Consider the following 16043-nt stretch of genomic DNA (forward strand, 5'->3'; position numbering starts at 1 on the left):
AAGTTGTAAATACTTAATTGGTGGCATTCCAGAGGTTTGAGGGGATGTCAAACACATTTTTGGCATCAGACTTTAAATATTGTCTTGTTCAATGGGGGATTTTTATTTTTACACCCTAATCCCCCCCCACCCCCACCCCCACCCCTTGGTGACTATGCTGAACTTATAACCCATGTCAACACCTTTCTATAACAGTTGGTCTCATGTATGTAACCCTTTTTGTCCCATAATTATAAGCCTTCAAATATGCCCTGTGGTTAAGGTTCAAAGGGCAATATCTCAAAGCAGGAATAGGATAGAACCTTCAAATTGATATATATTATTCTCCAGGTCAAGACCTTTCCAGTGATGTATTTGGTTTAGCTCTATGACAAAGTTAAAAAAAAATCACATTTTGGACATTTGCCCTAACAGGCTGAGGTTCAGGGAGCACTTTGAGGGCTTGTGTGTGTGTGTGTGTGTGTGTGTGTGTGTGTGTGTGTGTGTGTGTGTGGTGTGGTGTGTGTGGTGTGGTGTGGTGTGTGGTGTGGTGTGGTGTGGTGTGGTGGGGGGGGTGGGGGTTATGAGGACACAAATGTGTATAATGACATGGGTATTACCAAGGGCGTAGATTTGGTTTGAACATTGGGGGGGTTTTCATGTGATCATGGTATAAATATTGGGGGGGTTGTAATGCATAGATTTAAATATTGGGGGGGTTATCTCCCCCCCATCCCCCCCACAAATTACGCCCCTGGGTATTACAACGTAAACATGGTTTATGAGGACATATGTGTCCTCATAAACCAAACGGCTTAAAAAACATACTAAATGATGTTTTCTGCAAAAGTTTTCTGTGATTTGTGGGTTTAGGGGTAGGCTTATAGGGGGATAGATACAGTTATGACTGAAAAACCATTACAACTATGGAGAGTTCCTGTGTAAACCACATATCCGTGTGTGTGTGTGTGTGTGTGTGTGTGTGTGTGCATGAGTGTGTGTGTGCGTGTGAGAGAGAGATTGTGTGTAAGTGTGAGAGAGTTATGTGAGCTACACACACACACACACACACACACACACACACGCACACACACACACACACACACACACACACACACACACACACACACACACACACACACACACACACACACACACACACACACACACACACACACACACACACACACACACACGAACATCCTGTGTGTAATATAAATTTGTGGGGGTACACTGTGTGGTCATTGAAAATGTGTTCAGATATTCTTAACAGAAAATGAGCCAAGGTCAATGAGTTTGAAAAAATAATCGTATAATTTTTCTTTTGATAAAAAATGAAAACGGGTCCAACAGACCAGAACAACATACAAGGGTTAAATGTAACAGTGTCACAAAAGTGGCATCACGTTTTTACGTGTGGGCAACGTAGCTGCGAGAGGTCGCTGATTGACACGTAGGTTGTCCTATCACAGAGGCACAGAGGTCAGCAGATTGACAAGTGAGTGAGGGGGTGTCCGCTCTCTCCGCCACCCACCATTCATACTGTACATCCTCAAAGGTAGGTAATGAATTCACGTAGTGATATCATCAACATGCTAACGGAACCTGAATAATAAAGTTAGTTAGCGCTGTCTAAGCCATCATTCGTTAATTATTTATCACCATGAATTTATAGGGATGAGTCCAACATAGGTTTTTTTTCCAGCATTAACGTTATCCACCGCATTTAACGTTAGCTGCAGTTGGCGGCAATGTGCTAACCGATGTCATAATGATATGATAAGTTGAAAACTTTATTGATTCCAAATTCAGTAAGACAAGTGGTTAAATCATACACACACAAAAAAATACAATACCTAGATAAAAACAGAAATAAACTTGGAGCTATATGAAACTATGGAGTATGGGTTATTGTTGCATATAATCTGTAGTAGGGCTGTGCGATGACTAAAAGTTAGTCATATATCGATATTTTTTCCGTGGCCTGATAATTTCATACGTCTAATGGCCCGCGGTAAATCGCACTCCCACCACTCACTCATACTACAAATCCCACAATGCACTGCAATCGATAAACTACATCGATATTAACGATATCTTGGGCGTTTGAAAATATGAAACACACATGAATTGTTTATGTCTGACACTAGCCTACTGATAATGTTGAAGTAGGCCAAATTACAAACATGTGTAACGTAACACTTAAATAAGGCGGTTCCTTTGTCTCTTTGGTTATTAAATGTTGATTGTTTTATATTCTATTTTTAAGATGCCACGAGGGTCAACAATTACAACCTGCGTGAGCTGCAAAGCAGCTATTGGTGTGGCCACCAAGACCTGCAAATATTGCCAGTCAGTACAGCCAAGGAAGCAAAGACTGGCAAAAAAACTTCAGAGATTTGAGGCCAAAAAGGAGACGTGGTTGAAAAACCAAACCAAAAACCAAACCACCTCTCATGTTATTGATGAGGCATCTGTCTTGGTATGTGTTTAACGTCTGTAGTTATTATTTACATAATTACAGCCCACAATGTTTAAGACATTTATAATTGCTTATATTTCTGTATATATTATATAATATCTTTATTTTCAGGTCGAAAAGTTAAACACATTGGGCTACATGGCCATAGTCTTCATTGGCAAGAAAACAAAGAAGCAGAAAACCTGGTCCGCACAAGTCCTTCAGCCAAAATGGCAGCTGTCAGAACATTCTGAAAAATGCCTTGACAGGATGAAGGCTCTCTATGAAGTGTTAATTAATGGTAAGTGTGTGCAATTATTTATAATCTTACTCCATAGTCAACATAAAAATAAATGTGACAGCAATTACAGTTGGGAATTTTCTTGGTGCCGCTATCACAGGGCAAACCACAGTGGGCCAAAATAGCTATTCACCTGTTGCTTCATCAAATTTGGTCTTTGCTTTATCCAATAGGTGTTTCTTTTAGAGCTGCGACAATTAATTGACATTTGAGATTATTAATTTATTAATCAATTATACAATTAATCACCAACCATTTTGATAATTGTTTAATAAAAAAATCTCTGTTTTCAGAGTCTTACATATGAATATATATATATTTATGGACCAAACAACTAATCGATTCATTGAAAAAAAATAGTCGACAGATTATGAAAATAACCGTTGTTTCCAGACCTAGTTTATTTGACTAGTCAGTGAGCCACATAGCTCATTGATTGTCTGCCATACATAGCAAAAGAGTCAACAGCAAGAGGCATTGCTCTATTCAACTTCAAAAAACTATAAACACATATCTACACTTCACATGAGGTAATGGAATCCTACAATTTGCACCTGAGTAAAAAATCAGTACAAAATCAGCCTCGCCTCAGTTCTACAGAGAGCATAGAGTCCATAGGGCAGCATTTATAGACAGAAGAACACAAAAGACAAATGTACTGGACGTTTCCTTATGGAGCACAGTCACTGCTAGAAAAAAGGGGACATTTGTTCTTATTACAGGAGGTAAATAATAATTTCATCTTTTTGTACCATTTAGGTTGTACTAACCAGCAGTCCACCACCAGTCCTCCTCCCATCCAGCCCACCACCAGTCCTCCTCCCATCCAGTCCACCACCAGTCCTCCTCCCATCCAGTCCACCACCAGTCATCCTCCCATCCAGTCCACCACCAGTCCTCCTCCCATCCAGTCCACCACCAGTCCTCCTCCCATCCAGTCCACCACCAGTCATCCTCCCATCCAGTCCACCACCAGTCCTCCTCCCATCCAGTCCACCACCAGTCATCCTCCCATCCAGTCCACCACCAGTCATCCTCCCATCCAGCCCACCACCAGTCCTCCTCCCATCCAGTCCACCACCAGTCCTCCTCCCATCCAGTCCACCACCAGTCATCCTCCCATCCAGCCCACCACCAGTCCTCCTCCCATCCAGTCCACCACCAGTCATCCTCCCATCCAGCCCACCACCAGTCCTCCTCCCATCCAACAGTCCACCACCAGTCCTCCTGCCATCCAGCCCACCACCAGTCCTCCTGCCATCCAGTCCACCACCAGTCATCCTCCCATCCAGCCCACCACCAGTCCTCCTCCCATCCAGTCCACCACCAGTCCTCCTCCCATCCAGTCCACCACCAGTCATCCTCCCATCCAGCCCACCACCAGTCCTCCTCCCATCCAGTCCACCACCAGTCATCCTCCCATCCAGCCCACCACCAGTCCTCCTCCCATCCAACAGCCCACCACCAGTCCTCCTGCCATCCAGCCCACCACCAGTCCTCCTGCCATCCAGTCCACCACCAGTCCTCCTGCCATCCAGTCCATCACCAGTCCTCCTGCCATCCAGTCCATCACCAGTCCTCCTGCCATCCAGTCCATCACCAGTCCTCCTCCCATCCAGTCCACCATCCAGCTCACCACCAGTCCTCCCATCCTACCCATCATAGAACCACCTCAGCAGAAACGTGGTAAGTTCTGCTGATAATTTCAAATAGCATTTAAATCATGATTTAATTGCTAGTCGTGTTTCTTTTTCTAATGTTGTTTAATCATGGTATACATGATAACCATGTTAAACATTTAATCTGTCTCTCCTTCTTAAACTGAAATAATACTCTAAATAAAGAAATGTATTTAAATAAAAAAAATAAAATAAAAAATACAAGTGACTGATTAGTGTGAGGTGACTTCTGAGGTGTTATACCAGTAACTACTGTAATATCTAGGTCTGGATTACTTGCCTTTCAAATATTACTAAAGGGAAATATAACGTTTCAAAATTCTGACAGGATGATTGACAGATGCTGAAGCAAAAACAAACTAGTGTATCGGCCACAATGTGCCACCAGAACAGCTTCAATCTATATAGGAACTGAAGATGATGGAGAGCACTGTTGCACATCCAAAGGCTGCTGTAGATGTTTGGTGCCTCATTTTTAGCTGTATAGAATCCACTTCAGTCTACTGTGTATATGGAAAAGCTCAGTATGTGCACACACACACACATCAAAAATACATGGCATCTGTCCGAGGCGCCCAGCAATGGCTCAGGGCCGTGTTCAAAATCCTCCCGCGCAACAGAGCGCCATTTACATAATTTTATATTAAATTTAAATTTATTTGTCTCAAATCATCGTTAATGTATATACAGACTTCACTCTGTGCTGCCATATACATTTAGTTTTACATTCATTCACAGAAGTCAGCTGCTTAAATGAAAATTGTGGATGTTATCGGATTTTGAGGTGATATTCTCATTCATTCAGTTAACGGACGCTCTGAGGTAAAGTGTTCAGACTGCAGACTTAGCAACGATTGTATTTAATTGTACAGTACAATCATAACATAGTACAGACATTATCTTGATTCCATAATGTCCTTAAACATAACAATATTGCTGGCCATAAACTGAGAAAGTGCACGTCCGGTGTGCGATACCTCGAGTTGTCCTAGGTCCGCGGCGCTATGCTGAGCTTCTTGTCCGGTGTGCGACCCCCTTAAGGGATAATGTATTAGCAAGGCGGTTGTTATAGCGAATACAACCCTGACAGGCTGATCGGGAGCCCGGTGCGAAGTGAAGCCTGAAGGGGCCTGAAGTATTTACTATAACAACCGCCTTGCTATACATTATCCCGCTTATTACATGGCTACCTACCAAATAAATCAATAATTTGACACAAAATATTGATTTAAAAAGGAGTTTATTGATTTTAAAGCGATTGTATTGCTTCCGTTAAAGAACACCGTGTCCATGGCAACGCTCTGTTTTTCATGGCAACGGTGTGTTATCCTTAGCAGCTGTTGTTATCAAGAAATAACAGACCGCATTCTACATTACAATTTAACCAAGCCATGTAATAATAAATGATAATCAACACAAAATATGGTGTAACTTAGCAAGCTTTCATATTCTGTGGGGAGCGTGGATTTCTGTCATCATAATCAGTTTCTTATTTCTCAGTTTGTTTATATGTGTTTATTAGGGATGCAACGGTACACGGTAAAATCCCGGACCGTTCGGTCAGCCCTGAACGGGACAATCTACCCTCGTGTCCCGCGGGACTTCGGTTTTGCCATTGAGTTCGCGCTGATCCTTTTAGTTTTTGCTTTACACGCCATCAGGTGCGTGCGTTTGCCTGTCCAGGCAGACGAAAGCCCGCCACAGTTGCCAACTCTCGCAATGTGTGTGTTTATTTGCGTCTATCATAGCTTACAGCGTCGCGCGCGCCTGCACGTTGAACGTGATTTTTCCTCCAATGAGGGGGATTTGGGGGCGGATTCGGCGGAATGTTTTGACGAATTATACCACAGCACTTATATTATTGCACTGATTGGCTATAGCTGTGAGCAGACAGTGTCAATCAATGTATTGGAGATTGTGAAAACGGCAACCGTGACCATAGATGTAAAGAAAACGAAGTTGCTTGTCAGATTTTCCTAACAAGCAACCATATTTTTTTAATAAGCCCAAAAAAAAACGCTTGAATATTCTAAAGTGTGTTTGTTTACATTTTGTATTTCATAAGTGATAGTTGAAGAGGTTGTATTACTTGGTGTTGTTCAGTACAGACTAGAGTGTTAATTTATTCCATACCCATTGATGTTCTTCCTACTGTGGCATTCTGTTTATGCTCATAAGAAAAATAAAATATTTTTGGGATGAAATAGCCTCTTTCTGCACAAAACATGTACCGAAACCGAACCGAGACCGTGGTCCAAAAACCGAGGTACGGACCGTACCGTGGGCTATCTGTACCGTTGCACCCCTAGTGTTTATACATTTATAAATTAGGCCCCTGATGATCATACAAACCCCTATTCCAGTGAAGTTCCTATATTCAATGAATATACAACGAAGACAAGATATCTAATGTTCAAACTGAAAAGCTTTATTGTTTGTTTGCAAAGATTCACTCATTTTGAATGTCATGGGGCATGGGTATGGCATGGACACTAACACACCCCCATGGCTTTTGAACTTAGTGCTGATAACAATATGGGAGGTCCTTTTCCTCTTTATCCCGAGGAACACGACGTCCATGATTTCCAAAAATTATTTTAAATTCGGACAGCACTCGTAGCACTTGTAGTAGTGATTCCCACCATCACATAGCATCCCCAGAAGGCTCAGTCATTCACAACCAAGGATGATTTGCTTGTGAATGAATTCCGGGGATGCCCCTTTTATGCCCAATCCTGACACTTACATGTTTCCAATGAACCTGTTCACCTGTGGAATGTTCCAAACACTCCCAGTCTTGATCCTGTCCCAGGTTTTTAGGAGTATGTTGCAGGCCTCAAATTCAAAATGAGTTAATACTAGCTAAAAAACAATAAAGTTTTTCAGTTTGAAGATTAAATGTCTTGTCTTTGTAGAGTATTCAATTTAATATAGGTTGAAAATGATTTGCAAATCGTTGTATTATGTTTTTATTTTCGTTATACAGTTGACCCAGCTTCATTGAAATTGGGGTTTGTAAAACCCATTGAATCAGATTGACAGAATCTTCATACTTAGTAAATCATTCTGTGAGACCCTGTGCCCTGTGAATTGAAGCATTATCAGTCTGGAAGACACATCTCCTATTAATATTGAGGTTATAGGATAAAGCTTATATGTGTAGGAGGAACTACATTCATTGCTTTTCCCCTCATCTTCCAGGCTTTTCCTTCAATTGGTCACCTGTTTGTACATCTTGTAGTCTATAACCCTTGGTAGAGCGAAGAAGTGATCATACAGCATATGGTTAAATAATTTCCATGTATTTCAATGAGTGCCCTGCAAAAGATTACAATCTATATCTTTCCAATTGTAATGTGACATTATATTTTGGAATTAAGGTATTTAGACCAATATTTATTGTAATAACAGCTCTTCACAGATACATTTCCTTAATCTCAACAGATATGTCTGCAAACAATAAAAAGAAGCAGAAGGATTCTGCAGCCTCAGACATGTCTGCAAGGAAGAAACTGAGGGGGAAAAAATCACCCAAAGGTTATTAAGCTTTCCTAGATTTACATTTCACCATTTCAAATCAGACTTACAGTGATTATTTTGCCTTAGCCAGATATACTTAAGTCATAAATCATAAATGTTGCCTGTCAAAATAATTTTTTAATACATTGATGAAGATGTATGAGGTCAAACTCATGTACTTTTTTTGCTCTTTCAGAATGTAACCATGGGATCCTAGAAGGGGAACCTTACTACCCAGTGAAGAGGGTGATCCGCTGCAAAATGCAGAAGGTTAGCTTTACAAGTCTTAGATGTTCTCAGTGGAATTGCAGCACCCCAACTGGAAAGCCCTTAACCCCCCAACTTTGATGTTTTTTCAGGGGATCCAAATGAAGTTGGTGGAATGGAAGCCCTGTTCACTCTGGTATGTACAATTTATCATAGTTTTGATTGGGTCTTAGTACTTCAAAACTTAAAGTAATAGCCTTGGCTTGTATTTGTGGGCAGCTGTGGCTCAAGTGTGTCGAAGTGTCCTTGGGCAAGACACTGAACCCACACTTCCCCCCCAGTGTATCAGTGGGTGTGTGAATATGAGGGAATCCAATCTCCAAAGCCTGTCTGCAAACAGTGCTGTATGAATGTGTGTGTAAAAGGGTGGTAGTGATGAACATTGTAAAAGTGCTTTGAGTGGTCCCAGAAAGTATAAAAGCGCTATATAAGTGCAAGTCCATTTAACATCCATAATTGCTTCAGCCACTTAACTGAACGGGTTGTATTTGGGATAGCCATCTATATGTGGCTTGCCTTTAATTTATTTTGTGGATACCATGAGATTAACTGGATGGATTAATTGTTTAGAATCAAAACTAAATAATGATATGTTGCATACTGTCTAAAGTTTAAACATACACGCTAAGCAGCGCAAGGGGACGGAGATCTACTACGCAAAGCAACTAATTGAGACTGAGTTTCATTTATGAAAATGTGCTATCACATCAGGCGGACAATTTTTGGCACTGAGCTTTTAGTTCAAGTTTTACAGTGTTTTAAATGTTGATAGGTGTAAACCAATCCTACTCCGCTTTTGAGAAAATTAAAGCTCAGACGGGCGGATCTGGAGTCTTCCCTATATGTCGTCATACGGGGAAAGGTTACCTCCCCTTTCTCTGCTTTGCCCGCAAAGAGAATTTGCCCCGCCCGTGAGAAAATGAGCAGCGCGAGCGCAATATTGTTTTTTACCCCGAGAGACATCATGGCTTGCAAACGAGCAAAGTATTGCAGTTGCTCGGTGTTTGTAGGTACAAAAGATTTTTTTTTTGTTCCTTCATCCGAGCCTCTGAAGAACCAGTGGGTAATGTGAATTTCTGATGTGTAATTGTTCAAGTTCAGACAGAAAATCTTTCTCTCAAAATCGTTCAATACTATTTATGCATCAGTAAATCAAGCCAGTGACTAAAATATAAATTTCACATCGTTTCTCTTAGTAGGATGAAAATAATCTTATTTAAACTGTGATTAAAATGTATACAAGCGATCACAGAACAATCCCTTTCCAATCGTCCAAACTGTCAATCACACAGCGGGAGTTTATCTGGACACTTGCCAAAACTCGTTATGAAATCAATGACGGTGTTACACTGCACAACAATGCTCTTACTGTATTTACCTTATGTTTGCATTGGTGAAAGCATTAGTGAGAGTGCAGAAACTGCGTTGCAATGATAAGATCTTCATTCACTCGATCATTAGACTGTCATCTGCTCAATGCTCATCACTGCAACCTTTTATGTGATGGAATAGATCTAAATACTTTCAAAACTTCTCACGATTCGTTAATCTCGAGAGCTAGTAAAAATGTATAATATCTGTAATAGTAAAAGTTTTCGAGAGAGTTCCTCATCTAATGCTGGCTATTTCATATGCAAGCATGTCAGCCAATCACAGCAGTGGCCGGTCACACTGAATCTCACACAGACACGCCCCTTCAAACAGAGCGTTCAAATCAGAGGCTAAAATCAGGCTAGGAAAATTACTTTTATTTCTAAATTATGACAATTTTTTAACTAAAAAAACATACTAACATTATAAGAGCACCCCAGGAAACATTATTTAAACATTAAAATAATCCATGCCATGGGACCTTTAAGGCAGATAAATCTGACTGCCATAATTGAGAGACATATGTTGGACATAATCACTAATTTATTCTGAGCAAGGATTTCCTTTTTCTTTACATTGAAGTTTGATTAGATGTTGACATTGGGATGCTAAAGTAACACACATTTGCATTTACAAAAGTCCAAAGACTTGGGAGGTCTTTCATGACTTTCAGACTTTATGATTTTCAAGACTATTATTGTGCAGCAAATTGCAGAGGTATTTTACATTGGATACCTTCAGAGCAGAGGTATATGATTTCAAATAAATGGCTACACCGTAGGTAATGCATATTCAAACCTTAACCAAAATATTACCATAGGCAGGTAATTTACTGTTATCAGGTTACTGGAAGTTTATAAACCTACTGAATGAAGGGGTGGCTTGCTGTTCCTCATTGCCCTTAACCTTGTCATGTTTGTAAAGACCTAAATTAATAACAATCTCTTTTTATTACAGTGGGAAAACTTGGCCGCCACAGTGGGTGACGGAGGAGAACACCACGAATTAAGGAAATGTTCAATCCCATTGTTTTGTTCCATAAGCTATATGTATGTTGTTATACAGTATATTAAAAATTTGTAAAAAGCCTAAAAGACTCCCACTTTGTAGCAAACCAGAGAACACATGCTGTGTTTGCAAAAGCTTGACAGATCATCTCTCTCCTTCACACATAGATAGATAGATAGATAGATAGATAGATAGATAGATAGATAGATAGATAGATAGATAGATAGATAGATAGATATTGCATACTTCCAATAATATAAATACAATTAATTAACCTCCATGCAGAGAAAAACTTGATCATACACAGAAATAAGTTATTACAAAGACCAGACACGTGGTGGCAGCACTGACTATGTCATAAGAAACGTCATCAGTGGAACAATGCCTGGCTATTTATTGAAATATCGTGATCGATGAGTAATACCACAAATAACACGCCAGTCCATATTCTTAGACTAACAATGATTCCAAGCTACAAGTACTTCTTCTTCTGCGTGTGGCCTTGACGCGTCAACACCTATCAATGAGATCGCATTGCACCACACAGGAAGTTAAATGCACAGAGGATCCGGTATATTTCAAACAGATTGTAACTCGTCACTTTGTCAACAATAGTTTCTCCCGCTGCCACGGATTAATGTGTTGATCAGCAAATCAACATCAGGCGCAACGCATATAGTGGGCGGGGGTTTGATCCGTCAGAGGTCAAGGCGATAGCAGCGTCCATAGCAACCAAAACGTTTCAGTTTCACATTATTCTGGCGAGATCTGAAAAATATTCGCAACAACGAGCAAGAGTGATTATGTACATTCACTGAGTGAATTATGAAAATAAAATATATATTTCTCGCTAGAATTGTAATCAAAACTTATTTTTTATGCAGAAACAAAACGTTTCAGTTTCACATTATTCTGGCGAGATCTGAAACATCTTCGCAACAACGAGCAATAGTGATTATGTACATTCACTGAGTGAATATTATGAAAATAAAATATATATTTCTCGCTAGAAATGTAATCAAAACTTATTTTTTATGCAGAAACAAAACGTTTCAGTTTCACATTATTCTGTCGAGATCTTAAAAATCTTCGCAACAACGAGCAAGAGTGATTATGTACATTCACTGAGTGAATATTATGAAAATAAAATATATATTTCTAGCTAGAAATGTAATCAAAACTTATTTTTTATGCAGAAACAAAACGTTTCAGTTTCACATTATTCTGGCGAGATCTGAAAAATATTCGCAGCAAGAGTGATTATGTACATTCACTGAGTGAATATTGTGAAAATAAAATATATATTGCTCGCTAGAAATGTAATCAAAACTTATTTTTATGCAGAAACAAAACGTTTCAGTTTCACATATTATTCTGGCGAGATCTGAAAAATATTCGCAACAACGAGCAAGAGTGATTATGTACATTCACTGAGTGAATATTATGAAAATAAAAAATATATTTCTCGCTAGAAATGTAATCAAAACTGATTTTTTTATGCAGAAACAAAACGTTTCAATTTCACATTATTCTGGCGAGATCTGAAAAATATTCGCAACAACGAGCAAGCGAGTGATTATGTACATTCACTGAGTGAATATTATGAAAATAAAATATATATTTCTCGCTAGAAATGTAATCAAAACTTATTTTTATGCAGAAACTAACTCAAAATATTGTTTTTTTTCACTAAAAATGAGAGAAATGTCCGCCATGTTTTTTGTTCTCACGGCCGGAATCTTGAAAGTCACGTGACTTGGACGCAAAGCAATAGGAAAAGAATAGGCAAAAAAAATGTAACAGTGATACAAATCAAGGGCCATTATTGTAACCCCTCTACGTTTTGCACTTTGGACCAACGTATTCAGGGTACGTTTTTATATGAGACTGGGTTGCCTGAATTGGCACCAGTATAGGTTAATTCAGGTAGGGCCAACATGGATCCCATGTACAATCCATGAAATGTCAGCTGGGTTCATGAAAATTATAGCAGCAAGAAACCTTCCTTCACTTTAAAAAGGTATGGCACACAGACATTCTTCCTGTTACCTTCAGAAATTGTAAGATACCAAAGCTAATCTGAAATCATGGCTTTATTAACAAGAAACTCGGTATCAATAAAAATGCTCCGTACATCATTACTAGCACAAAGGTAATATTTTAGTCACAGTAGCATACTTTAAAATATCTGGCATGGATGAGGACAAACCTTGAATACTTTGTGTCTCTAAACCATCACGTATGTTTGGTCTAGCTCATCTTCTGGTTGTTGAGGTAAGGGACTCTTGTGTGCACTTGCACCCTCATTGGCAATCTGACTGTGGTCAGTTGGTGGTCCAAACACTGTTGTACATTCGTTCAGTGCGCTAGGGATGTAGATCGACTGAGGAGGCTCTTTAATAGTGCTGTCCTGTGCAAGAACGCCATCAGATCCAGCACAGCTCCCGCAACCTGCAATGTTGCAGACAGCCTCCTGGGATGGGCTGCACAAGATGGGCAGGCTCATGCCATCTGGGGATTTTGTGGGTGGGGTTGTGATGACGTCATTATGTCCACTAGATGGCTGGGCCTGTGCGGTCTCCTCTATGGGGTATTTAAGGGGTTCATCTGCACTGAGGTCCTTCACGTGCATTTTCCCCATTCGCTCCGTGAGCTCAAGCAAGCAGTCTTCTGTTGAGCCTTCACGGTTGCGTCCTTGCAGCAGTGTCCCGACTTGAAGCACCAATAGTTTGTCTTCTAAGGCCTGGGATTCTACAATTGGGTTTGGGATGTGTAGCTTTTTATGACCTGGGGTGGTCTCATTGTGTATGGCTATAGACTGGGGTCCACTCATGTCAGTACTGACCTCGTGGAACAGGCCTGCATTGTGGCCCCTGCATCCAGCCTTCTCCTGGGCCTTGAGAGGCTGCATCATTCTTTGAGACTTTTGGAAAATAGGCTTTTGTCGGATGGCCAGGTCTGGGTAGTTCTCCCGCATCTCCAAGATAGACTTATCATCAGTCATGAATGAGCTGGATGGTCTTTCTACATCAGATATAGTACTGTCTTGAGACTTGTTGACTTCCTGATTATGAGGTTCATGACTTTTAAGTGACTCTTGTTGCTGTTGTTCCCCTGGGTTTACCAGTGAGCCGCCTTCAACATGCCCATCATCCTTAAAAACATCCTCATTTAGATTACAGATGTCATTGATAGGTTCTGAATCTTCTTCCCCAGCGCTGAAGGCTCTTGTTCGGAGGATGTCCAGACATTCTACATGTGATCGCTGGTTCATGAGTTCGAGAAGATACTCGCACTCTAACCTGGCAAGGAAAAGCTCGAATCCCATACTCTTGGCCTTTTCAGGGTCAACATGATCAGACAGTCTATACTCAGTGTCTGTTTCCTCACAGTATCCGATAATCTGAAGAATACTCCTGGCAAAAGGCAATACTGGCTTGATGTAATAGACAAAGTTTCCTGTAAATTTCTGAGAGAACAGGGAAAAACAGTCCCAATTAATGATATAGGAATGTATAGAATTTATGACATGTTTTAGGTCTCTTTTCACTTCTTAAATAATTTAACCTTGTGCCACGACTGTGATAAATTAATTAAACTCATGTTCTTTTGAGATTGAGGGTGTGTACACCAGTCTAAGAAATGTGGGATTTGAAATTTCACTGCATTTATTCTTTATTTTTATACCCAGTGTCTTTGAGACCCTAAATAATAAGTAATTAATAGAGGACTGTTGAGATATGTTATCAATTGGACATTATATATATAAATATATAATAATATAATGATGCAATAATACAATTATACCTTTTCTGCTATAAAAGTTATGCTAAAACCATTTAAATCAGGTATTCATTGGTTTAGGCTGGTCTAGCAGGTCTGCCAGTCAGCCTGGGAGACCAGCTAAGGAAATTATTAAAGAACAGCAAACCACCTGAGACTGGTTGTTTTTAGCATAATCAACTCTCAGATTATTGGCTATTTGGCATAGCCTCATTGCCATGGTTTCACTTTCACAGACAAGGTCTGAGCTGTTTTAACTGAAAACAACTCACAGCTGTCCTGACCAAAGGAAAAGTAGCCTAGATAACCAACCCCAAACCCTTCTAGAAACAGAAAACAGACTGACAAGGCTAGAGACGAGAAGAACAGCAAACTGTGATTGGCTGTTATTACCAGCTGAAAGAGAGAACTATCGATAAAACTTTTAATTACCTTTAATGATTTAATCTCTTTCTTCCACGGAAACAAAAACAGGTTGACACAGAACATCTCCAGTAACTCGGCGGCTTTTCTAAAGTCGTGGACGTGTCTCTGGCAGTCTCTGTATTGTGCGTACTTATACAGAGTCTCGTAGAAGTCCAGCAGCGTGTTGAATCTCTTCCGCGGCTCTTCCTCCGGCGACAGCAGCGCGCGCCTGGCTTCATCTGTCACCTGTGTCTCTGAACACACTTTCACATCGCCTTCACAACTAACTTTGTCGTAGTACTGTAAATACTTAACGAACACGTCTTTCCGCGAAACCGGCGTTTGATCGTCGACGCAGTTGGTCATGTTTGTAACAGAAAGTGATCAAGTTGATTAAGTTGTCACCCGATGAGGAAGCGAAAGTAGTATGCAAATAAGGGGTGATGATGATGATGATGATGCATATAGGTATCGCCAACGACGCAATAAATAGCCTACGGAAGAACCTATATTTTCTGATTAGTTTAAACACGGTCCAGGATACTTTAATAAAAGCATCTATGTCCATGACCAATAAGCGAAACGGTCCTGTATCGCAGATGTAATAGCGAACTCATGTTTATCTCAGCCTCAACAGACACATGTAAAACGTAGCCTATGCCTATATAATATATTAAACATAAACTCAATTAGCCTATACCAGCTGCACTTGTCTTGTTTTGTTTTGACCGAAAAACGGTTGATGATAGGCTATCTCACCATTATTGTTATTCTTCCTTCGAATGTGGGAAACATACTGACATCTAGTGCAGAAAATAAGCAATTCTCATGACTTTTGTGTAAGAATGGCCAGAAGGCGGCGATGTAATCATACAGTTGACGCTTATTCAAGTCAAAAACACTTTTTAGTAGGCCTACGTAAAAAAAACGTTTTATGCAATCCAATTGAGGATGGTGGTCTAAATGTAGCCTACTTGACTTTAATACTGCCAATTGCGTATTTAAGAATAAGTAGATAAAAAACTACTTGAACTCTAAAGGCAAAATTTGCAATATCATCCCCGTGTTCATTTTTAATAAGCTGGGGATTTTAGATTTTTTTTTGAGGTGTAATTTTGATGTAGCCTAAATAAGGTTCCGATAAAGCTTTCTTCTTTTCATAAACAGGTTTTTAGGGCCCAAGCCTTGAAAAGGCGAAGGCCCTATTGTTTTCCTTCGGATTATTAGGGCCCAAGCCTTGAAAAGGCGAAGGCCCTATTGTTTTTCTAAG

The 16043-nt window shown here is 40.1% G+C and overlaps 1 protein-coding gene across 1 annotated transcript in view; it reads right to left on the reverse strand.

Moving 5' to 3' along the window:
• The window catches only part of LOC306994618 (uncharacterized protein), a 26682-nt gene extending 11099 nt beyond the window's left edge, over positions 1-15583 (reverse strand). Inside the window, exons 1-2 of the mRNA XM_079605262.1 lie at positions 14801-15583; positions 12482-14054 (exon numbers count right to left, since the gene is read on the reverse strand). Of these exons, the coding sequence (XP_079461388.1) occupies positions 12813-14054; positions 14801-15139 (1581 nt within the window). The 5' untranslated portion in view covers positions 15140-15583 and the 3' untranslated portion in view covers positions 12482-12812. The remainder of the gene's footprint in view (positions 1-12481; positions 14055-14800) is intronic.
• Positions 15584-16043: the final 460 nt, after the last annotated feature.

Source organism: Phoxinus phoxinus (assembly GCF_949152265.1).
Source record: "Phoxinus phoxinus genome assembly, chromosome: 2".
NCBI classification, from domain to species: Eukaryota; Metazoa; Chordata; class Actinopteri; order Cypriniformes; family Leuciscidae; genus Phoxinus; species Phoxinus phoxinus.